Below are 25,443 nucleotides of genomic sequence, written 5' to 3'. Positions count from 1 at the left end.
AACTTGGGTTTGGTCAAATGTCAGCATGCCTTTTAGACATTTTTTATCTAAAATTTATTTAATACTCCATTCATGGGCATCCCTCAAAGGGGTTCAAAGCAAGTGTCCTGAGTCCTAGGCTCAGGCCTAAACAGAGAGGAAGATACTACTTCAGCCAAAAGTGGAACAAAAACCATCACTGGTTGGGAGAGCCTTCTGCAATGCAGGAAAGAATTTAAAACTGTTTAGGAGACTTAAAAACCCAGGACTCCAACTTTGTGAGCTGCTATGAAAGGTATTCTCTTACATCAGCTACTGGTTGCTCATGTTTACAATCAAAGAACTATCCAGGGTGAAAATAACTTCAGGAAATCTCTAGTTCAGCCTCCTGCTCAAGCAGTCAGGTCAGAGGTCAGACCACATAGCTCCATGCTTTATGTAGTTCCAGTCTTGAAAATTGACACAGATGAAGCCTGCATCTCCAGGCAATCCTTGCCTCTGCTTGACTGTGCTCACAGTGAAATAGTTTTTCCTTGAATTCAGGTTAAATGTCTCTTGTTACAACTTATACCCAAGTCGCTGCTCCTACCACTATGTACCATGGTATGGCAACATCCTTGCAGGTACTGGAAGGTAGCTATTAAATCCTCTGTATTCTGTGAACTGAACAAGCCCAGTACCTCCCCCACAAGGAAATCTCTCTTGTTAATACCCTAACTACCTTAGTGGCCCCCCAATGGAGCTCATTTCAGTTTGTTAGAATGTTTCCCAGAGCTGGTGGTCCACAACTAAATGCAGTACTCCCAGTGTGGGCTAGTAAGTGTGGAGGGAGAAAATCACTTCCCTCCTTCCCCTGGCTATGCTCCCATTAGTACAGTCCAGATGGTGCTGGCCTCATTTGCTGTCCAGGCACATATTCCCTGTGAGGACCAAAATCCACACACACTTTAAGCCAGCAGCTATATCCCAAAGGCTTGGGTGGGAAAAACACCAAGATGAAGTGTGTAGGTATGCAGAAGAGTGTGACTATAAGCACTGAAGCTTGACCTCAAAAACAGGTTCACGATCTGCCCAATACTTCTCTTAAATGTCATGGTCCTCTTTGTATAGTGAAACTTCTATACACAGTTATTGCCTAATAACTTATGTCTTTTTATATAAAACTAAACCACAACTTTATCTTCCCTCGCTATCAAGCACTGTAAGGTTGATTTGGTCAGATAACTAGCGACTGTAAAATATTAAGAAATGGGAAATTCAAAGCTAGAGGTGCCTCCCTGGAAGATGTACTACACCAGTCACAAGTCACTGGGCTCAACATGGTCAGTGTGTATGATGCTACAACCTGTGATAAACTGTACTTCAGAAAGGATCAGCTGGTCTTACCTGAAACCTTGTAAATCTATAAATTACAAAACAGCAATTGAATATACTTGTATGTCTTACAACAGTGGAAAGTCACAATCTTACCTAACAAACACAAAACTGAAAACTTGCATTCTGCTATATCTTGAAGAACATTGTAATAGAAAACATTTAAATAACAGAAGTCAAATAATCACAGTGCAAACCTGAATTATATTACTTATGCTCGCAGAACACAAATATTTCACACCTTCCAATCATGTTAATTCCATATTTTAGATTTAAGCCTTGAAAGCTGCTCAAAGTAAAAAAAAAGTTAGATTTATGAAACTTTTCCAAGATTATTTATACTAATAATATCTGCCCATTCCTAGCATACTACTTAGTATCAAATGCTTCATAATGTTGCTTGTTCCCTCCACATCTCTCTCTGCCCTCTTCCCCACTTTTCCTTTTCTTAAAGATGGAAACCAGTAAAATGTTAAAAATTATTATTTAACTATTCTTATCAGGCATACTTTCAAATGTTTATCTTATACATTGTTAAAACATATGCATGGGTATTCTAAATTGTATTACGGCCCAGAGTAAACTCTCTAAATCTAGACAGATAATGTTTTTGTCCTAATACAGGAATTTTACCCTAAAGAGACAAATGCACAGCTCCTACTGATTTTAATGCACATTATATCCATGTTGCTGAGGGCATAAGATATTCTCCTCCTACAGTGCGAAGTATTTGATTTTTCACATCAATTCATCACAAACCTGAGTGGAGGTCTTGGTGTGCATCAAATAATTTTTGAAATCTTTCCTCTGCTTTCAAAGCCCGAATAGTCCAAAGCCCCTGGAGGGATGATGACAAGTGGGAGAACACTGGACTTCGAGCTACAAAGGGAAATGAGAGTTGAGTTGACTTAACAATAGATAAAGGACAACATTTAATTCTTTTTGTACCACACTAATCTTTAATCCTACCACTTTATATTTAAACATACAAACTACTCAACTGCATCTTTTTAGAATAAATATGCAATATCTTTAACTAATGTCCTCTTATTCAATTAGAATCAGTCAGACAGCCAGGCAGATTAATTTATACAAACATCTCTTACATTTTTAACCATAGCTGTCACTGCAGAAATTCTTTGGGCTTTATTAATGACATTAGGCACCCATGTTTGTTATTCATAATGATTAATATTTCATATCATAGTCAAGCTAAAGTCAGGCACAGGAGTCAGATCAGGTCAGAAATACCATTAGTATATGCATGCAAGGTCCCAAAGACCAGCAGCTTAGCATATTCTTAACTAGCTTTATTTACAGATAGTTAACTGACATACCCAAGGTTTATCATTATGCAAAACAGGAGTTAAGCATGTAATTGACTAGTTGAGAACCGAGGCAACAAGGAAGTTATTTGCATAGCAAAAGAAAAAAAAAATCTTTGATGGACTGTCTATAAAATACTAGCATTTCACATAATAAGGAGGGTTCAAACTAACATTAAGTCCCGCCAAACTACATACTTGTGGATTCTAGACGTTTAATATCTCTTGAAGTGTCTAAGAAATATCGTCGAAGAAAAATGAAAAGAATAAATAGTGGAATTAAGGGGATGAGTATCCAAGGAATCACTGCTACAGCCACAGCCACCACACCACAAATCTGTAGGAGAGTCTGGAGCACAATAGAAACAAAATAAAAAACTATTTGCCAGAAGAATTTAATTTAGAACAAGCATAAAACTATTTAACACTATTGAAACACTTAAATATTTAAACATAAGTACCACATTTAAGAGCAGATGCATTGTATAACATATGAGCAACATCTATTTTTAAGCAACTTGGAAAATTTACAGTAATATCTAAATTGACTATTTTTCCAGTTTATGGTTTTCTTCCACATTATTTGTTCTTTAAAATAAGCCTTTACAAAGCTGGTTGACTGAAAATTAGTGTCTTTCTTGGTAGACTCTTTTGTGACTGCCATAATAAAATAATAAATGATCAACATAATGGACAACTAATCTTTAATGGACCCTAGTTATTTGGTGAATCAAGGACATGTTTTTTCACTTCCGCTAAGAAAAAACTGGTGAAAAACTGGCTTTCAGCTTGAGTTGAAAGACTTGACACTTGGAAGAGAGACTTTCAACATAGGCTTGCAATGTTTTCCTAAACACAACATTGTCCCATTTAGAAAGAAAACCCAGGACAGGAGAAAGTGGGCTTTCTCTTCTCAAAGGATTGCATTGTGAAATGCTACAAATAAGAAGAAAATGTTACACACTGCAAGAAGTGTCATAAAAGGCTTGTTTCACCAGGTTTTCTGGAGTGTAACATAATAGGTGAGGTAAAGCTGACTTTACTCTTAAAAAACTAGATATAATGAGGAAAACTCTGTTTCTTAGGACAGAGGACCCTGGCCCAACTTTCTGAATTAAATCCTCCATTTCCTTCAGACCCCTTCACCTCTCTTCAATCAAATTTTCAGTTTGAATACAAAGTCAAAACCATTATCTGCACACAAACTTCTTGCAGAACCCAGCTGTGCATGAATTAATGTATGGCCGGAGTCCTGGTATACTATGTGCCCATTTGCTCCTCAAAAAGGGGGAGGGGGGGGGAAATCCCAACCCATACAAAAATAAACCCATACAGTACCAAAACCAGACAACTGAAATCATAGCTCAAGATTAAATTCCTGTATTATTCTCATTAACATATTCCTTAGCAATGACAATACTTTCCAAAGATTTTTCATTTTATGGACTGTACAGCAGCCACCTTCTTCATCATCTCATACAACACAGAAGCGGATTCCAGCTAAATTTTGTGGCTGCCTGATTTTTAGATTCCAAAACTGCATTAGTGTCCACTAGGTGCCAGAAATGTAGGTCTTGGAGCAAAAATGCTTCCATCCCTTCAACTTTTCCAACTGAGTGCTCATATAAGCAACACATCAGCCAAGGTAGGTACCAGAGAGCTACCTGGGTTTTCAAACACTTTCAGTGGGAGTGTCTATGACACACTGCATTTCCTGCTGCACTTCTGGTAGCGTACTGAGGCCAAAACCAAGCACAACCTTTACCCCTAAATTTCCTTTTTTTCTCTTCAAGCTTCTCTGACTTTACCCTAATTTGACCTGACCAAAGAGCAAACCCACATGCCTTACATATTATGACTGCATGAGTCAGCTCTAGGCTTAGAGGTCTTAGCTCATGAAAGAAGATTTATTAATATTATAGCCCCCCTATCTCATAGATCCTGACAGCACATTTTAGGGGCTCATAACCCTATTAAGGAAAATTGCTAAAAGGTAGGCATGGCAAAGGAGCTCTGGGGGAAGTTGCATTACCACTATACTGCTCACCTGTAGGATAAGGTGTTGATTGATAGCATCATGTTGTTTGACCTTTTAGATACACACAGCAGATCACAAAAGTTTTACCTAGATTTCATCAGGAGGAGGTAAGGTGGCAATGAGAGTGCACAGTGTTTCACTTGGATCAATTATGCACATGGCTGTGTCAGCTCAAAGCAAAACAAAGCACCCTGGGCTCCTCACCAGCACTGCCATCAGCCCTTCTCTACCTTCTACTTCTCCGACATTCTTTAGAGCCCTGTAAATGTATTTCCTTTTTATCATGGGGTGAGGAGAAAGGACATAAAGATTCCTGACCTCCTACAAATATTCTCCTGTCTAGATCACCACTTCTCTCAGTAATGCTCATCTCCGCCAAGCCTGCCAGCCATCCACATGCTGGCGAGTTTCTAAAGGTTCCCTCACCTCCATCCTTATCAGCAGAGACTGAAGTCCATTCCTTTCCTTCCTGTTCCAAACTCACTCCTGAATCTGCTTTATACATCTGCTGCCTTCTCCCTCCATCACTTCCTAGACAGTCACAAAAAAGCTGTTTCTGAAGTACATAGTCTCTTCATAACATCAGCCGCAAATCTGAAGTCAAATGTTGAGGAGAGCGGCTTCAAGGAAAAGAATTCTGAGGGAAACAAATGCTTCTTAATAAAAAACAAAGAAGCCAAACTGAAGTTCAGTGATTATAATCTACAATATGTTGCAAAGTGCCAGTGGGGGTGGGAGTGGCAGTAAAACTATTAAGATCCAACTCGTGTAAACAAAGCCTTGCTACGGCAGAAATACAGGGAAGGAAAAGATGGTTAGGATGACTAAAGTAAAAATTTGACACCGCCTTTGGAAGGAATTTTAGAGGAGCCTGCACCACCTTATCATTATAAAAATTTATGATAGGGTGGATCAGTCATGTGTGTTCTTTTTTTTGAAAACCAAACTTGCATACAAATTAACTCTTAATGAAGTAGTCTGAAAGCCAGACACAACCGTTTGCAGACTGTAATCATGTAGTCACTGTGTGAGGTAAGGCGAAGGTTCTGAATTTCACAAGAGACAACCAACCTTTGCAGCTGGAGACTGCCCCAACTTCTACCAGCTTCACTGTGTGCAAGTTGCAGGACCCAAGATAATCAGCAAGCTGACAGTAATGGTAACATGAGTGTCTGGTGTCTCTCCTCTCTGGAGTCAAACAGCAAGAAACACTCAGGACTGGGTATCTAGACTTTTCATGGCAGAATCAGCTTACAATGGAAAGTTGCATCAAAAGTCCAAGATTTTCCTACATAAAAGAAATATGGTCTACAAACCCAGCACCTTTTAAAGTATTTCTTAATTTTAGCACTCAAAATGTAATAACTGTGTAGAAAGTAACAGTCAAAATGAAAAAAAAAAGAAAAAAAGCAACCAAAACAAAACCACAGGAGCTGATTAGTTACATTTTATAGCTATCTGCACAATATTTGAAACAAGGCCACTTTGCACAAAAGACAACAACAGATACACTGGCTACCAAGACAAAAAAGACCTAGACAGTTTCAGGAAAAGACCACGCTTCCAAATAGAGCCATAGTGTCCAATGTCCACCCTCAAACCTGCTTCCATTTCCCTGGAGAAAGATGAATCTCCCACACACAGCCTGCACACAGTCTATCCCTAGAGTACAGAAAAGCACATGTTTTTTCTGTTGGGAGTTATCCTCTTGCTTATAAGAGTCCTGAGAGATTTCCCTCATGATTTGGTCAGTCACTTCATTTACTGTGGCTTTTTTTCCCTTAAAAATCTCCTCTTTTACTGCAGCAGGCATACCCAACTATAACCCTCTAGGGAAATGAATGCTCTGATCAGCACCTTCCCTTGTGAAACATACTTTCCCTTCACCATCTGATGACCTACTTCTCCATTATTCTTACAGGTGCTGAGAGTGATATTCTGGAGTTTCTATCTCAAACAGGTCTTGATCTAGGAGTAACAGGTATTTCTGTACCACAACCACAGAACAGAAAAACATGGTATAGGACCTACTACCATAGGAACCACACTGTTCTGGACTTGCAGTTGTTTATCTGGTAGGATCTCTAATCAATGAGAGTAGCCCAGGGGATTCGAGACTTGGAAACCTCATTGTGTGGCTGAAACTCCTGTCCTCGTTTAACAGTTTAGAAGCGATGAATAGAGTAGTAAAATTGTTTAGATTGGAAAAGACACTAAGATCATAGAGTCCAATCCCTAATGCAGCACTGCCGAGTCCACCACTGCACCATGTCCTTAAGCATGACCTGTGCATCTTTTAAATGTGTCCAGGGATGGTGGTAACTTCATCTAACCTTTAAGTGCATACCTAATGACCCTATGGTTGAATATTTTGCTACAATCCACTAACTGTATTTACTTGATGCCCTCTGACTACAGCAAAGTACACACCTAAAGCCCATCAAAGCTAAATTTTGATGACCAAATCTACAGTCAAATCCCATGCAAGAACTGCAGCATTCCAGGATTGGTTTTACCAATACTTAAGCAGAAGCCAAGTACACCTACTCAGCCCCAATTCCTAAATGCTACTCCCTGGGCCCCAGTATACACTCCCAAGGATTATATTAGCCCACAGAACTGCCACAGAGCCATACTAATTTAATCATAGCAAAGGCACATGTCCTCAACTTCAGTTTGAACCTTCACTGCATTAACTTTAGGCACTCGCAAGTCAGGCTGTGCTGAAGTAAAGACATTTCAAGAAACTACAAAACCCCACTCTGTTCATACTTGCTTGGCATCACCCTTCCTCCTCCTTCTCCCCTACCCCTGATGGAAATTATTTCCTTGTTGACTCTGCCAAATAACTGCATATACAATCAATCCTTAATCCAGTTCTGACATTTTCTTTATCCCTGAATGCTTTTTTTTGTTTTTCTTCAAACAGACTTTTTCAAACCAGACTGTCCAGACTGACTGACCTGCATCTCTCTTAAAGAAAAACTGCACAGGTGGCTGGTTACACTGGGACACCAGAAGACAAGTTTCCCTGGGAAGATGACATTGCAATGAGAAGATCAGAGTGATAAACATTTTACTCAAGCTAGCTCCACCCAGAACCACAGTGTAGATTTTCTGCATTTTTCCCCTGTATTACAAAAAGCCACAGGAAACATCCAAAGAGAAGCTAGCACCTAAATAATTCTTCTTCATTTTACTCACTTAAAGAAGCTGAGTTGAGGTGAGCAGTCTTGTCTTCAAACTACATTATAAATAAAATTTATGCATTTGCTTTTGGAATAGGTTAAAAATAAGTATATATGGTTGTTTATACTACTGCTTGCATCAAACTGTCAGGAACACATTTGTCTTCACCAAAAATGCAATGAAGATTTGTGAGCACAGGAGAACACATGGTACATACAATATTTAAGTGGCATCTCTGACAATGTCCTTTTCTGAAGCAACCAAGGACAGCAATCTTTGACAGGAATGACAGCTCTCAATCAGTGTTTATTCAGCTTTAGGAAAATGTGCATCCACGAGAAAATATGGGATTTAAAGACCATGACAACCAATGCACTGAAAGGGGAAAAAAAAGACACAGCTGGAGAAGAAATGAAAATTATAATTTCAGATAAATTGAATGAAGAAAGTAAGAACTAAATACTGCCAGCTCTAAAAGCTTCAAAAAGAGCAAGTTCATCTTATGTCCTGCAAGATGCTCTCATCTCCTCTCAATCCTGCTATTTGCAATTAGTCGACAACAGGTTACCTAACTAAATCAATATGTCACTGCAAATGGCCTGAATACATCTGCCAGAAATGTATTCAAAATTTCCAATCACATCCCTAATGATAGCACCTCCTACTTGTTCTCATCTCTACCAGGCAGTCCTTCTGGATCACTGTTTTTCCAAGTGAACCAGCACATACTGAGCTCCTCAGGGCAAATGTTCTCTGTGCCACCAACAGGCTCATTCATTTGACCTGGCATGCATTTTGTCATTAAGTGAGAAGCTTTAATATTTGTTTGAGGTCACAGCGAACTGTGTGCAATTGTTCTTTAACAAGTAACCTTATAATAAAAAGGGTTTTTACTTTAATATGTTGGCACTGCCACCACTCTCATATTCAAACAGCATCCTATCATCAGTAATCTCTTACTCTACAAGAAGGGATAGAAATAGGCTCTCTGGGCATCCTAGGCCAGGAGGCTTAACTGTCTCATGCAGAACTTGACTGTAACAGCAGCCTTCAAAAAGCACAGTCCATATGTTGTCTGAGATTTCCAGATATGATGCTTTAGAAACAGACACATAATCAAGCTCTGGACTTGGTGATTCTGACAGACACTTGAAATATTCATCCCTTAAAACTCCACAGTATATTCGTACAACATATAGAGGTTATCTTCTTTCTAAGAATAAACTATCTTCACTATGTAAAAAGTTTCTATGTAAGAAGTTTTCTTCCAGGGCTCTTCAGCTACGGTAGTAAGTTACTTCCAGTTAATACAGGTTTTCCATGGAAAACCAAGCTTTTATCAGAGCCAAAGCTATGGCTTCTTCCTAGGCATGCAGCTCCTGCTCATACCCACTGCACATGGAAACCAATACTGTCATACACAAAATAACAGTGCCAATAGCCATTCCTGTAAATGGCTGTGGGCAATGTATTTTTCTATTTATAAGAAGCAGAATCTTGAACAGGATCTTTGATTTTCTGAAGTGCTCCTCGTTTATTGCACCTTGTGTCCCTTAAGCACATCTGCACAGAAGTGTTCTCAATGATTTGGGCAGCAAGTCACAACTTTGCAATGAGGATCTATAGAAAACTGAGAGGTCTTCTTCCTGAAGCCACAGGAGTTAGTTATAACTTTACTGTGATCTCCCTATAATAGAGTTAATACGTTTTTGCTGTTCAACAGTGCTGTTTGTCACTTCTCCTGTGAATAGGCCTTGGCTATATTCTTATATTGCTCTTTTCCCAAGGGACAAAACGTGCACACACAAGAACTATTCACATTAACTACAGTGGTCTTTGTACCATGAAAAATACTTTTTATCTTCCTGTGGAACACCTCACATGTTGAGCACAACTTTGCATGGTAGCTTGAGGAATCAATGAGTGTAGAACATGCACACATACATGCTTTGCTTTCTTGACAGCTCTTGCCAGAACCTGCCTGAAACACTACAGAAAAATGTCTGGCATCATCCAACATTCCCAGAGTTACTCCTCAGGTAGCAGAAAGCATCTATTTTCCATCATATTAATTTAGAAGGGCTGTGCCTCCAATATCCACCACCATTGCCAAGTGTGGTCGCTTTGTTGGCTGTTGCACTTGCTTCAAGATTCCCAGAAAAATGCATTTTTCTATCTCCTCTGTCAGTCCTTGCTGATGAGTAACTGATATTTTTAAAGGAAAATGAAGAATGGTTTGACAATTTTTGCTCCCCTCCTACCTCTCAGAAGTAATTTCCATGATGTTTCCCCAGCTATATAAGCCCAAGACAGCCCCACTGAGCAAAGAACCTTATGAAATCAAACTATTTGATTCAACAATGGGTATTTTACTCCTTAGTACTGCTACAAGTGGTGTGTTTCCCATTTTGTCCTTTATTCACGTGTTCAGCACTTTACCAGCAGAGGCTGATTCACTGGTATTTGTCTCAGTTTTATCCCACTTAAAAAAACATTTTGAAATCAGATTTTATTCCAGTGATAATTATGGAGAACATATACGTAGAATGAGAACAACAACAACAAAAAAAAAAAAAAAAAAAAACAACAAAAAAAAAACACCAAAAAAAACCAAAAAAAAACAAACAAAAAAAAAAAAACACCACAAACCAAAAAACCTCACTGTTTTCAGGCTATTTTATTTATTTATATTTATATTTATTTATGCAGGAGGCAGATTTTACAGGCCAATAAAAAATGATGCAAAAAATGCATCAGGACTGGGAAAAGTTAGGCCTTTTGACACCCCCAGTACAAACTGTGAGTGCTGGGGTACTAAACAGGGAAAGGATCACAGAAAGTAGCTCATGCCCTCCACAAACAACATCTCCTATTGCCACTGCTGGAGAAAAAACACTGACCTAGACAGACCACTGATGGCATTAGTTCATGTTGTTATGGTCTAGTCCATTAATTTACTTGTTGAAATACTACTGTCCACTCTTCCTGTGAGGAATTCCTCTGAGCTAATGATGATGTTATCACCTTTTCACCCATGCTATGCTTTTTTTCTATTTTTTTTTTTTCCAGTTCTTTAAAATGTTTAGCAAAATTGTGCTTACCAGACACTGCTGCCGCCCCACATGTCACAGTTTTGCAAACTTTGTCTTTGAGCCCTGTCTTTGAGCCCTGTACTTTCCTGCCTCAGGTCTCTTGTCCCTCATGGCCACAATGCCAGAGCAGCTGTGCATCCTCCTCAAGAATACCTCATTTTCAACCTTTTCTGCTCAGCCAAGTCTAACTTTCACCAGACGTTAATTCTGGGTGTTTCAACAACTTTAAAAGCTTTGTGCTACATTCAAACTGTGGGCTCTTCTGTTAAAGAGAGTATCAATTCCTCAGTAACGCAGCTCTTCTGCCTTACAGTAACTACAAGCTTTTAAGCATTTTATTGTTGTTCTTGCTATTTAGAAATACACTATTCATGTATTTATTTTTAGATGGAATGAAGAACTACTCATCTTTCTGTAAACACCATAACAGTCTCTCTGCCCCAGTTAAATGAAAACTATGAAAAATATTAAAGACTACAACATCAGCTATCCTAAGAAATGAAACTACCTTCTGTTTCCTTCAGGTCACACTCTTTCACAGGACATATGCAAAAAATGCTTTCTAACCTGTCCCTGGCATTTTTCCTCTTAACTTCCCCAGAGCTCTGCCACTTTGATAGGGCTATAAACTACTACTTTCCTATTCAAAAGAAACTTCTGACTCATAATTTTTCAGTATTACATGACATCTAGTGATCACTCACCTCCAAAAAGTTGAGCAGTGGTCTGATGCTTTCAGCATATTTAAACTAACCTGCACCAGCCTCACTCCACCACCAGCAGGTTTCAGCCAGTTCAGCTGCTCTGTGCATGTCCAGAACCCAGTGAGTAACGAGCAAATGCCATGGCAGAGAATAAACATCATTTACTGTCATAAGTGTGTGCTCATTCTTTATGTGTTACAAATATGCAGCAAACCATCAGGAAGATTTTTCAGAAGCTTTATTTAGCACAAACCAGCATCAAAGGCACACTTAAGAAAGTAACTGGTAGTTAAGTTTGATCTGATCCCACAATCCAGACTATTAGTGAGAAAACTGAAAAATTGTTTTTCGAAGTGTTATGTTGAGTTTGACAGAAGGGTGGACAACTGAATCAACTACCAAAACCAGCAGTTTTATAAGATCTAAACCCTTTATTTTAGCATACCAGTGACATTCATAGCAAGAGAGCTCTGCTTATTTAAACATTAGACTGATTGTAAAAACCATTAAGAAAATTATTTAGGGATGTGATTGTGAAAGAAAATGAAATAGCTCAGCATCCTATTCTTCCACTGTGCAGGAATAAATATTATTAAGCCCTTGAAAGAGCCTAAATACACAGACTTTTGTATTTCAGAAGGACAATCCAAATGAATCAATTTATTTTAAACAATACAAAAATGTCCCGCAATGTAGATGTAATAAAAAGATGCAATAAAAAGACATATGACATTCAGTTACCACCTGAACTCTCATCTGTAGTCATACAGAACTGTCCACACTGCAATCTCCTTTACCTTTTGACAAACAAACTCATCTAGACTTTTCAAATCAGCTACACAGTTGACCAAGTAGTCATAGTATCAGCTTCAGCAAGAAAAAAGTTCTTATATTGTGCAGATGCACACATAACCCTGGCAGAACATTTCTGTGAGATGAAGTCTTTATTTTTGCTAAAGATAATTCCTTGTCCCACATGCTTGTTTTGGGTATAAATATCCATAATGATTTAACACACACACATGTCAGCTACATGGATTAGTAATTCAAATTACCTCCAAGTTTCTCCTTCCTTCTTGAATCAAAAGTGAAATCTCCAATCCTTTTGCCAAACAGTGAAATCCTAATTTGTTTGTAAGCAGACATTGTCCTATCTATAGTATATCAGTAGTTAAAGGCAATCTAGAAGATTTGTACTTATCACCATTTGGAACAGGATTGTTACACTCTGTGACTGACAGCAGAATTAAAATATTTCTAGCTAAAGTGTTAGAAATGTTAATGATTTTCAGAAGTCTTAAAACTAATCACCAGTCTGAGATGCAGAAATGATAGATTGTGATAATGCTTACAAAGTCAGGGAAATACCAATAAACCTGCAAAAACCTATAACCCATAAAATACTTAGAAAATACCTATAAAATAGTAATAAAAATTCCCACTCTAGCACTAAAAACAGCAGTAGTATATACACAAAGAAAGAGCAAAAAGAAAAGGAGAAAACTACAGAAAACAAGTTCACTTGCATATATAAACACTTAGAGAATATTTATTTCCCTTCTTTCACAAAAGAAAAGCAAACGAGAAAATACCTTCCGACATATATGAACAGATCCAAATGAAGAGAATCTCTTTCTGGAACTTTTACAAATTCCACCTTAACCAAAGTGAGGAAATTTCCAAACCACACAAAACAGGGGGAACATCACTGGACTGCCATACAACTATCCTGCTTTCTATTATCTGGACATATACTGAAAGTAATCTGATAAAGAAAACAGAGAAGCCCATTTGGAGAAGAGATTACTTACTTAAACCTGACTGTCATTTTGTATTTACAGGTTCCAGCTATCAAAATACTGCAAGAACAACTACCATTAAACATAAATCTGCTCAAATGTTAGAGAAATTAGGATAAAGACTGCACCTTACAATGCTCATATGCTCTAAGGAAAAAAAAAAGAGACGACAGAATTCCACTAATTGAAAACTAGCTTTATTTCTCAGAGCACTATATTCAAACCACCTGTATTCTACATTTCAATGAGAAAATGAGAAGAACCCAGTACAAAACTATGACCTACTTTTATGACATAAATGCAGAAGTGCAAAAACTAAAAGGAAATTAGTTAAAGAAAATTAGAAAAGCAGTAAAGGAAGCAAGAGGACAAGAAGGTAATGACACCATATTTTCAGTATTATTTTACCTTCTTTCCCATGTTAGATAAAGGGTTACATCTTCAAATTTTATTAATACCATGTAAATAAACACCCTAAAATATCAAAGCAGTTACATTATGTTCCTACACAAATTAGTTTTGTTACAGCTATGATCTCTGCTGCCTTGACACTAATGTATGGAGAATTTCATGCATACCTCTTCTTATAAAAAATTCTACAGATGAACATAAACAGAAAAAAAAAATTAAAAAAAAGTGGTGAGACAAAGGCTTAGGCTGGGGATACATAGCCACTATAGTGAGAACAGAACATAGCCTTCCCTGGAAAACTGAGGTCCATATATAAACTGGATTCACACATTAGCAGTGACTCCAGACTTTACACATTTTATCCTGTACACACAACACCAATCTCAGTAAATATGCAGTCTGTATGATCCAAGACACTCACCCTTCCATTCAAAGGAATGTGATGACAGGTACAAAATAAAGAACAGCAATAGCTTTGGCATAGATTATCTCCCACTGCTGGTCACCATCAACAAGACTAATTGGCTACTGAGATTTAAAAATCAAGACATTCAAGGACAGAGGAAGAAAAGGTCAATAAAAAGTTGCATTATTTAGACAAGTGTCTGGGCTAAACTCACAGCTTCTGCATGTTGGTCTTGGAGACACAAATGCAACCCAAACCTCCTCCACTTCTTCCCACCCCTTTTATTTGTTTGTTTGCTTTTAACAAGACAGTGGGGTTTATTTAAAAAAAAATACCAAAACTGAAAGCACATGCAAATACTGCATGACCACAGCAAAAATTAGGATCTTATTGCAATGATAATTTTAAGCTTTTTTGAAATTAGAGCACAAAAGTTACCGATGAAAAAATATATACCCCTATTACTTTTTTTTGGGTTTTAACTGGTCTTTCATTATGCAATAGTCAGCTATTTATTTTTCATTTAAATCTCAGCACAGCAAAACTACTGTGATTCAGCAGAAGGGAAGATAGAAAGTATCCAATGTATCCAAGCCACAGGTCTGCACTATGTACCAGGCCTAACAGAGTATACTGACATTTAACACAAATCCCACTACTGGTTATTTTCTTACAACACACTGCTGATCATATCTTGAATACACACATGCAAACACACAGAAAAATGCCTCTTAAAACTCACACATGCATACAGACAACTCAGCTAAACTGGAAAAAATAAAACAACAAACTCCTCAGGAATCCCACCTCTCGCAGAAAGCACAAAATAACAACGTCATTGTTAAACTAAAACTCAAATTCCTTCTACACACTTTCCCTGACATCCTCACACAATAAAATGCAGGGGTCAGTGGTACTGAAACAAGGAATGGCAGTTCCACTCTTGTGCACATACGAAAGCAAGTGACCCAAGCTATTATTCCAGTCTGAGGCACTTTTTGTTCCTAATATCCAGATGCAGCAGCTTTTTTTTTTCCTTTTTTTTTTTTTTTTTTTAAGAAATGACTGTGGACACCTCCTTCACATTTTCCTTTTCTTCACTATTTTCACTCCATAAAGCTGCAGTCAATGTGTTTTGTGTGTAGTGAGAAGGGAATGGCACATTCAGTGGTGGTCTCAGCCACAGCCTACATTGGTGGCTCAAGTAGTCTCAGGATTAGGTCTTTGTGTGTGATGAAAGGATATGAAAAGTCAGTTATTTAAACTCAGTCAAGCTGTTGATTTTGGGGAGGAAAAAGGTTTTGCAATTCAGTTTTCCTCAATAAATCACTGCCCTTTTTCAAGGGCAGCTGCAGATAGTTCACATGTTCACAGTGTTCTCCAGAAACAAAACAGATCATGATTTTTTTACCCTTCCTCTCAATCTAACATAGGGTAAGAAATCAAAATGAAGGGGCCATTACATTAATTACTCAAATTCACTTGAAACTAAAGCAGAAAATCAACTCTGTTAACAAGTAATAAGATCACTGAAAAATTACAAGGACAAGAAACTACAGAGAAAACCTTTAAAATTTACCAGAATAATTTACAAAACAACAGGAAGTATGAAATATATTTCACCGTCCTATCTTACTCAATCAGTTTACAGTCATAATTTCCAAGCAGTAGTTTATCAGTTTGGGTACTCATCTGGCAGTCTGAGATCAGAGTTTAAAGATGTTAAGCCTCTGCAGAGCTATCTTTAGTCAGAATATAATTCAGCCTTTGATGAGCTCTCAAAAATACAGCACCCAAAATACTGGCCACTTAGGAATACCTGGGCTAATGTGCATAAACCACTATTAAATATATTGGATTCTTAATTCCTAATACTCCCTCTTTAATTTTAATTCCTAATACCCCCTCAAAATTTTATTCTATTTCTTGGCTGACCTCTTCCCCAATTAGTGCATTGTGTTTTATTATTGTTGCATTGAGCTAAACATTGCCCAGAGAAGCTGTGGATGCCCCATCCTTGGAAGTACTCAAAGCCAGGTTGGATGAGGCTTTGAGCAACCTGGTCTAGTAAATGGTGTCCCTGTCTCTGGCAGGGGGTTTGGAACTAGATGGTCTTTGAGGTCCTTTCCAACCCAAAGCATCCTGTGAGCCTACGATTTTACACTACAGACCTCACACCTACCAGTGAAGTCCACATCAACAGAACCTTATATTCCCACAGAGGTTAAGGCAGGACATTTATATCTAAATAAAGTAGATGTTTAAATTGTCTTATAAAGTTTTAAAGCACTGTAATGGCCTTCACACAAGTTGTCCTTTACCTGAGGACATTGTAACTTAGCTGGAGAACAGCTGCCAAAACCACGTTATTCCAGTTAAGAAAAAGAGAACGAGATGCAGACTGAGGCTAAAGAGGCTAACAATAATTAAAAATATGTAAGCTCACAAAAAAAAAAAAAAAAAAAAAAAAAAAAAAAAAAAAAAAAGCCAAAACCCTACCATCTTCACCAAACAAGTAAATTCAGCTTTTTGACTATTTTAGTCAACCTACAAACATTGATTACTACCTGATTTTACAAACAAATTTAATACCATGTTTGGTAGAAATAATAGAAATAACAGGTGTCATACTGAACATAGCGTTGCTTTCTAGTTTACTTTTTTAGGAGAACTGGTACAGAACCTTATGGTCAGCCAGAATTCACTACAGAAGATAAGACTCAGACTTAGACTGCAAATTTTGAAGGTCTTTTTTTATTTAAATGAGCTTCAAACTGGACTCTAAACGTACCATCAGAGATATCTTAGCTGAAACACCTAACTTAACCTTTGGTTTCTTCTCAATTTTTTATTCTACTTCACATCTACTCACAGCGTTCTGTTCCAGCCACATAGTCAAACATAGTCATAAACATGTTCTCATAAAAGAGACTTATTTTTAATTCATAAACCTTGTGGATACAGTAGTAATTTCCACAAAACACAGTCAGCTGCACTAACATGAGATGCCTCATATGCTGTTAAAATTCATAGGAAGAAAAAAATTACTGCCTGCCTTCCAGTGAGGACTGCTTCTCTTGCCTTCAATCTCTCAAGACAGGTGTGTTATATTTTGGTGCACTTCAAACCAAAGAATGAAAAGATGGCAGAAAACTTTAAACACAATGCAAGTTGCTACTCTGGGAGATATTGAAAAGCAATGGTTTTGTAAAATCTAACCGAATTTTTAAAAGAAAACACAAGGTTCATGATGCATTTTTGTGCTTGCCACATACCTTTCATCTCTGCGTTAACCAGAAAGTGTACAGAGACTATCCACTGTTTTGAAGAGAGTCTTTATTCTCCTTAACTCAATGGAAGATGCAAAAAATTAAACTCTTTCTGTTCAAAGAATTAATTTTCATCCAGTTTAGCTGTCTAGACTAATAATGCTCATTATGGCTGTAGTGCAGTGTATAAATTTATCAACTACTCCAAAAAGAATATTATCAACTTTTTAGCATTGTTTAAAAATCTGTATTTTGTATAATTACAAAATTCTTGAAACTAGAAGGTGGCATTTAATTATTTATTTGTTGGTATTTAAATTGGCTCCTACTATAGCTTTTGGGTGTCCAATCACATTGTATTTATTTGTGTTGAAATTATACACTCACTCGCCAATACAGTATAAGGGTGGAATGCTCCACAATGATCCTAGCAATAACTCTGAAAATCAACCACTTCTTCAATGCAAATCCGTTCAAGAAAAGCTTCTACGTACAAAGTAAGATGAACCAGTTACTGCATTGTTTATTAAGTTTCACTTGATTCCTCCTGACAACCATTTAAACAATGAATGTTGGGAAATGTCTCTCAAAGAATCAACAATAATGGCTGGGATCAGGGCTTTTATATCCAGCTAATACTGTTTTTAGAAAGGAGAAAATATTTCTTCCTGAAGGGATTATAAGAAGCGTTATAAAAGACACCTGCAAACAAAACAAGTGACAAAAGATCTCTATCATAATTGATAACAGTTATCCTTTGTAAAAAAGCTCTGCTTCACCGGAAATAAATATATATTTGCTCTTGAATTTCAAAAACATCCACTAAGCAAGAAGCCTGCTGATCAAGAAGAGTAAATTTTAGAAAACCTACCAAGAAGAAAGAGTTTTTTTCTTATGGCTAGCAGTGCATTAATAATCAACAGTAAGATCCTAAATTTTCTTTTCTGATGGCAAATAGAGCAGGCAAGCTTTGAAACACAGTGTCTTTTTAATACTCTACTTTTAATACTCTACTTTACTGGACTTGTAAAATCTACTTTGTTTTTTGGAAAGCAAAAACTTTTCACTTAAAAAACAAACTCCAGTATTTGACAAATAATTCAATAGCCAATTTAAAAAACCACGTTAATTAACCAAGATGATGGAAAATGTTTGCCAAATGTGGATTACAGTAGGAATTTGAAAGAAGAAAACAATCACATTTAGAGAAGCAGCCTTCACTTTTTCATTCCAGACCAGTTCAGTTTCAGAAAGCACACACTGCCTAAAGGATCTATACAGTGGTCATGGACTAGGTTTTCCAATGTGCTGGTAGATGATTCTCTCTGTACACTCTGTACCATGCACACAGGGGTAGACACTCTCAGCCTTCTTTTGAAGCAGATCAGCTTGTTCTGTCAAAAGTAAGACCGTGCAATTCTCAAGACAGTTTGCTTCAGGGTCTGCTCCCAAAAGGAAGTATGGACAAGATCACACCAATTGTGGCTCCCTTTGCTTTTGCAGACTTCTGTAACATTTTCCCAGCAAATTCTGCATCCTCAGACAACCCCACATGCCTTTAAACCACATGCCAGGGCGTGCAAAACACCCACTCAGTTTCTTGCTATAAAACCACCACGTTGTCTTGCAACACAACCCTCACATTATTATTGTAAATGTACAGAACTAAAGAAAATGGTTAATCATTTTATCTCAGGATGACAGGACCCAGAGGATGCTCTGGCCACGAGCAGTACATAGTATGAACACACACAGTGCAGTCTGCTGTAAAGGGGACACACTGATGCACATATAAACCCCGCTGGCCCAATGGACAAGCAGCAGACTGTGCAGGACAGATGGGTTTGACTTTGTGGATGCAAACCGTATGCAAAGAGAAGAGGATAAGGACTGCAGGACAAACTGAACTTCCAGTCAAAAAGAAAGGCACATATGTATAGTCTCAGTCTCAAGACAGCTGAAATAAAGTAAGATATTCTGCCTAATAAGACAGTTAATGAGACTGAAGAGAATTTGGAACCTGTACAAACAGTAAAAAATTAATTGTTTTTATAGAAAAACCATATTGCACTTTCAAGAAGAATTTTAATTAAAATTAAATTAAATTAATTTAAATTAATTTAATTGGCCATGAATTAAAAATCCTCATATTCACTGTAAGCAACTCTCACAAAAAAAACCCAATTACTGTAATTGATAGGTAAAATACACCACGTTCCTTTCTTCCCCAAAATGACACTTTAAAGTGGCACTGTAAAAATCTGAAAAACAAAACATACACCTCCATTTCAGCTACTTCACTAAACTACAAAAAACACTTTATCTTAATAGGTGTTTTTACTCCTTGGAATATTTTTTTTTTCTATTTCCAAGAGTTCAGCAAGAACAACATGATTAAACTGCTCAACCTGAAATGTCTTTGGTTTATTTTTAAATAAGGCAAAGCAGGGTTTAGATCCTGAATAAGTTATCTTTAAGAGATGAAGCAAAGCTAGTAATAGCTAGCACCTTAAGAAACATTTCTGACCTCAGCATGACAGGTGTGATCCACTAACTGGATCCAGATAATCCACTAAGTCTTTTTTTATCTAACCTCCACAATTCTGTGTATTCTGTGATTCATGTTATTTTCATACAGTATGATCACTCTTTTTCAGATTTATCCTCCTGCAATTTTTTACAAGAAAGATTAATAGCAACTGCAACAGAAAAATTACCTTGATGTCATATGTAATCCTTTATCATTTCGTCATTATCAAAATCTTCATGCTTTGTCCATCTTTCTTTTCTGTAGCAACTTATTCCACTTGTTCCTATTAAGGCTATTATATTCACCCTATTACTACTAATCTTTTCTTTGTAAATAGCCACACCTATTTTAATCTGAAATGGTGTGGTAAGCATTTGATTCTTTGTGGAAGTAGACATGTAATTAGGTTAATCTGTGCTATCTTTTCATGTGAGCTGATTGTTTCTTTACTATGGACATATTTCTTATAACAGCAATAAGCTTGCCAGATTGCTTGGAGGCAAATCAGGAGCAATTTACCAAGCATGTAGCTGCTATGAGCTGAAATCTTGACATAATAGCAAGCTGTGTATAGCCACTCCTACCTACCAGTTATTACTCATGTTAGCTTTTTACTGACACGTTAAATTTCAACCGCACCTTTCTTTCACAAACAAGTACTTTCATTCGACTCAGCTACATCTGTGACAAATAGCTGATCTTCAGCAAAGCATACAGGAATCTAAATGCAGAATGCAGTGCAGAAGTCTTTGGCAGCAGCAACTGAATTACCTGCACGAAGTCCAAGAATGTCAATGGAAGCAAGTCATCCAAGTGGCCAATATCTTTGGAGAAACGATTTAAGATTCTTCCTAGAGAAACAGGGTCGAGAAGAAAAACAAAAGGGAATTAAATGTAATTCCTGAAAAGATCCATGTTTTACCACTTCAAAAACAATTAAAAGGAAACAGCTGGACTTTAAAAATAAAAAGACAATTTTGGAAACCCCCATGAAGGGAATCTCCTACAACCACTGCAATATATTTTGAAGAAGAATATTTTTTTTTTACAAATGCCTTCTACCCAAATATAAAACCTTTACTTAAACAGCTAGAAAAAATTTAAATGGGCTTTGAAGGTAATATTCCAACAGAATTTAACACGTGAAACACAGATGCTTGATGTGCAGGTAAAGGTTAACAGTTCAGACAACTTAATGCAAGTTTCATCAAGCAACATCAGCCAGAATCTGCTCCTATCCTTGACTGAAACTCACTAGTGCATGCATGTCTCATAGATCATAGCTGATCTAACTGATCTTTTTTAGCATTTCTGTTCTCACCCCTCAACATTAAACTTGGATTCAAATTGCAGGTGTTTCTAAAATAAAATCTGAGATAGATTTGCATTCATGCAGCCATACATTTATACTTATTCAAAACCTTGACAATACTGATCTTTATTAAAGCTAATAAAACGATTTTTAATCTGCTGTCAGTGAAGCATTTACATTTCTCTATTTTCCCATGTTCTACTTGAGTGAAAAAAATCAGATTTATCAGGACTTCTTTCATAATTAAAGTCACAGCACTGCCACCCATAAGTGGATTAGTATCTTTCTCTATTAATCAGTATCTCTACTCACCAGGAAAGAAACTAAACTAGGGGTGGGAATCTGGCCATTTCTAAGGTGTGTGATGCCCATACATGCATTCACATTGCTTTGTTATCTGCATATATCTTGATTCAATTATACTTTTAACTGGTACAAACATATTCACTGCACTGGCAACAAAAGACTTTTTTTTTTTCTTTTCAAAGGAGCTCATTAAACTGAAAGCAAGTTTAAAGTTTCCACAGAGTGCACTGGCGACATAATTTAGAGATAAGAGATACTGAAGTAACTTCTCTGGCAAGCATCGTGCTAGTTCTTTGCTCACAGCTCTTTTTCATTCATTTCCTTTTCAAGGGAATTTCTGTTCCACACCAAGCCAACACAGAAAACATCCTTTCCTCAGGTCTGGGACATGACTCCGAAGAGAGATACTGGTGGCAAAGAGCTTGTTCTGCAGTACATCACTACCCAAGGCAGTTACTTCAGGCAGCCAAGAGCAGAATTCATCCTGTTTTTAGCCTTTGCATACAGAGAGGAAGGGTGTACAGCAGCACAAGACTCAGAAAAATCTCTTCCATCTTTTTCTACTAGGAATAGCATGTGAGGATGTTCCCTTTTACTTGTATCAGGGTAGATACATCAGGCAATTTAAAAAAAAAAACTTTCTTTTTGCCATGATTTTTTTTCACAGAGACTGGTCACAGAAGAGTGATCAAGCACATGCTGCATACACGCTGTCACTAAGGCTTCTTAATATCCTTAAATATCACATTCTAGGTTATTTTCAAATGAACCAAGACTTCACTGGCAAGAAGAAAATCATTTGAAGAGGTTAAATGCTTCCTGTTGATAGAGGTTTCCTTAGCAGCATGTCCAGGAAGGGCAGATAAGGAAAACTAGGTGGAATAACAGACTGGGCTCAGGGTATTAGAAATCTGTTCACAGCTTTGTCACTTGCCTTCTGAGTGACTTCACTTTATTTTATAGAGCAAGGAGCACAGCAAGGAGAGGTGACAGTGCTAAGCCCTTCCATGAAAAGCTGTGAGACCCACCAATGACAAGCTTTACACCAGGGCAAAGGATTATTCCCATAGCGAGCTAAACCCCACCTTAATTCAGTCTAAGAATCACCTTTTTGCCTTTTAACACCAAGTAAGTTTTATTTGTAGTGGTTTCAGGCTTATATAAGAAGCCATTGCGCAAAGGCCAACCCACGTGACACTGCCAGGAGGCAGCAAGGTCACCCAGGCTGGCTCCTTTTCCATGGCCACAGCAAGGTCAGCCCCATGCTGGCACCTCCAGCCATGGAGCAATGCCTGCACATTAAGAGTGACTGTGGCTCTCCTCCTCTTCCTGTGAAGTTCTCTGAGCAACGTGGTCATGACAGGAAACTTAGCTCAGCCAGGCTGTCCCCAGTAATCCCTGGTTCCACTGTCTCTTCCATGTTACCAACAAGCACTCCAGATCCCAGAGACAATCATGTTGCTAATTGCCAAAACTGCATTTTTTTGCAACTGCCTTATGAAATTGTTAAGTATAACAGTATTTCTACCGCCTCTGTTTTGACAGTTCTGTGAGCTGCCACTAGAAAAGTGGAAATTAATCTGATGTTATCAATAAAACATGAAAACATCTTTTAATCTGCCTAATCCTCTTTAAAATGTAAATACAGTGATTCTGTAAAACGACACTGACTAAAATTTGAGTGAGCAAAAGAAATCATATATGAAAAAGACAAACCTTGAAAACTGGAACATTTCACAGTCACCTAATACAATTAAACAGTGGCAGCATGAATCAATTGCTTCCTAAATAAACATTAAAGTCAATCTCTGATAGCAGTGCTTCACTGTTTTTGAATTCTCAAATTACTGAAAAATTAGTCTATTTAGTGTTTGCAAATAGAAATTCTGGAAAATGCCACCGGAAGTCATTAAGACCAGGAAAATATTTTGCTTATTGCTAACAGGTCTGTATCTCCATCCTGTACTGTTTATCTGTGACCATTAATGGTTTTCTACCACTAAAGGCAAGCGACAAACCCACAGGCCTTACCCTCATTTTTGTCATTGCTGTTTTTCCATTCTATTACCTCAGAGACAGTAGAAGAGAAAATACAATTCTGGAGATGCATTTCAGATCCTATTCACACAGATGTAACTGAACTGGCATTTTATACAGCATGCCCTACACAGAAGGAAGGTACAGTAACTCACTAAAGCAAGCTCCTTCACCATGTGGCAGGGACAGCAATGCACCTTCAAGCAGAAGTGTTATGCTTTGGAAATATCCACAAGATGCCCCACAGCCATTACAGCATTGCATTCAAAGCAATTGCTTCATTTATAAGGATGTCTACAAGAGATCTATTTCACAAGGTATGAAGAAACAACTGTTTCCACTTACTGGAAGCACAGTAAATCAGTGACTTAGTTATGTATTATTAAGCATGCAAGAGAAAACATTCCAGATTTAAAAGTTAAAGTACCTATTTGGAGTCAGAACTCAAAATGCTTACAGTTATGACTACAGCTTCTTCCAGAATTTGCAAACCTAACTTTTGAGAATGCTTCTTCAGACTATGGAAACTGTTGCACCTGCTATTCAAGAAGGGCAGGAGTTGCACAACTTACCTACCCTCTCACCCTGAAAATTATGTTTTCTCTCCAAAACCTCTAAATCCTTCTCTCCTAAACTTACAGACTATCAGCATAACCTTGCCACCATAGTTCATATTTCCAAAAACTCCAAACTCCCTAAGTAAGCACCTTTGAGATACATACACAAGCCAAGAAACAGTAATTCTTAGATCAGTCCCATATATCCAATTCACAAAAAATTTCAAGCTCCCTTAACACCTACATCCTTTACTTATCCCAGAGAGGGGCTACTAAAGAAAAAAGAAAATACTACCTCTGAAACTTCTAAGTCAAATTTCACCAAACACAAACAAAAAAAGTCTTTTAAGAAATCAAGAATTAAGTAGGTCAATGTTACAACAGCATCCAAATTGGTGAATAGTATCTGCTATTTCAATCACTCAGGTTTCCACGCAGTGTTCAGTGTTAGCAGCAAGCTGCAAAAGGGGACGTGCTCTCTTCAGCAGTCTTATGTTTGTTTTTACATCAAATAACTTAATCAGAACACACACTGTTGTTAGATTTCTTCCGAAGTAATTAAATAACTATTCAATGCCAATTAATCACTGTTAAATAAGGGTCTGTCACCAAAGTGCTATGTACACATTTCAGACTATTTAATGGTCAAATACTTGGCAGTACCAAAGTTAAACAATGATTCATTAAACCTCCTCCCCTACACAATAGTTAGGCTAAACTTGAAGTGAAAGAATCAAAACTCTTTTGTCCTCCATGAAAAAGACATCAAACCTCAGTATGTGATATTCTTTTCTTTCTCGCTCTGTAAACTGCTTTAATTGCACAAATCGGAATGTGTTCAGGTGCTACAAACCCACTTTGCTTCTGCAGGTGCCTACTGATACTTTGGAATAGATGTTCAAACCTATCATACAAATAATGAAAACACTTGACTGTGCCACACCTTTTTAAAATGTTTATACATACTTTATCATGAAAGAAATATAATCCAAACTGAACCAACACTCAAGATGTAAACACCAGAAAAGGAGTTTTTTTTTTTAAACAAGAAACTAGGATCCTCCACTGGAATAGCCAAATGCCAGCCAGAGTATTCAATGTTGTGCAACCTAAAT

At 37.4% G+C, this 25,443-nt stretch overlaps 1 protein-coding gene across 3 annotated transcripts in view; it reads right to left on the bottom strand.

Annotated features, from left to right (window-relative positions):
• Positions 1-25,443, bottom strand: part of ABCC4 (ATP binding cassette subfamily C member 4) — a 136,275-nt gene that overhangs the window by 38,688 nt on the left and 72,144 nt on the right. For all 3 annotated transcript variants that reach the window (XM_053936292.1, XM_053936293.1, XM_053936294.1), the window contains 3 exons: positions 20,888-20,967; positions 2,877-3,027; positions 2,113-2,232 (listed from right to left, as the gene is read on the bottom strand). In XM_053936292.1, coding sequence (XP_053792267.1) covers positions 2,113-2,232; positions 2,877-3,027; positions 20,888-20,967 — 351 coding nt within the window. The remainder of the gene's footprint in view (positions 1-2,112; positions 2,233-2,876; positions 3,028-20,887; positions 20,968-25,443) is intronic.

The sequence above is a fragment of the Vidua chalybeata genome, chromosome 2, assembly GCF_026979565.1.
Source record: "Vidua chalybeata isolate OUT-0048 chromosome 2, bVidCha1 merged haplotype, whole genome shotgun sequence".
Taxonomy (NCBI): domain Eukaryota; kingdom Metazoa; phylum Chordata; class Aves; order Passeriformes; family Viduidae; genus Vidua; species Vidua chalybeata.
This window is presented reverse-complemented; position numbering and strand designations above follow the sequence as displayed.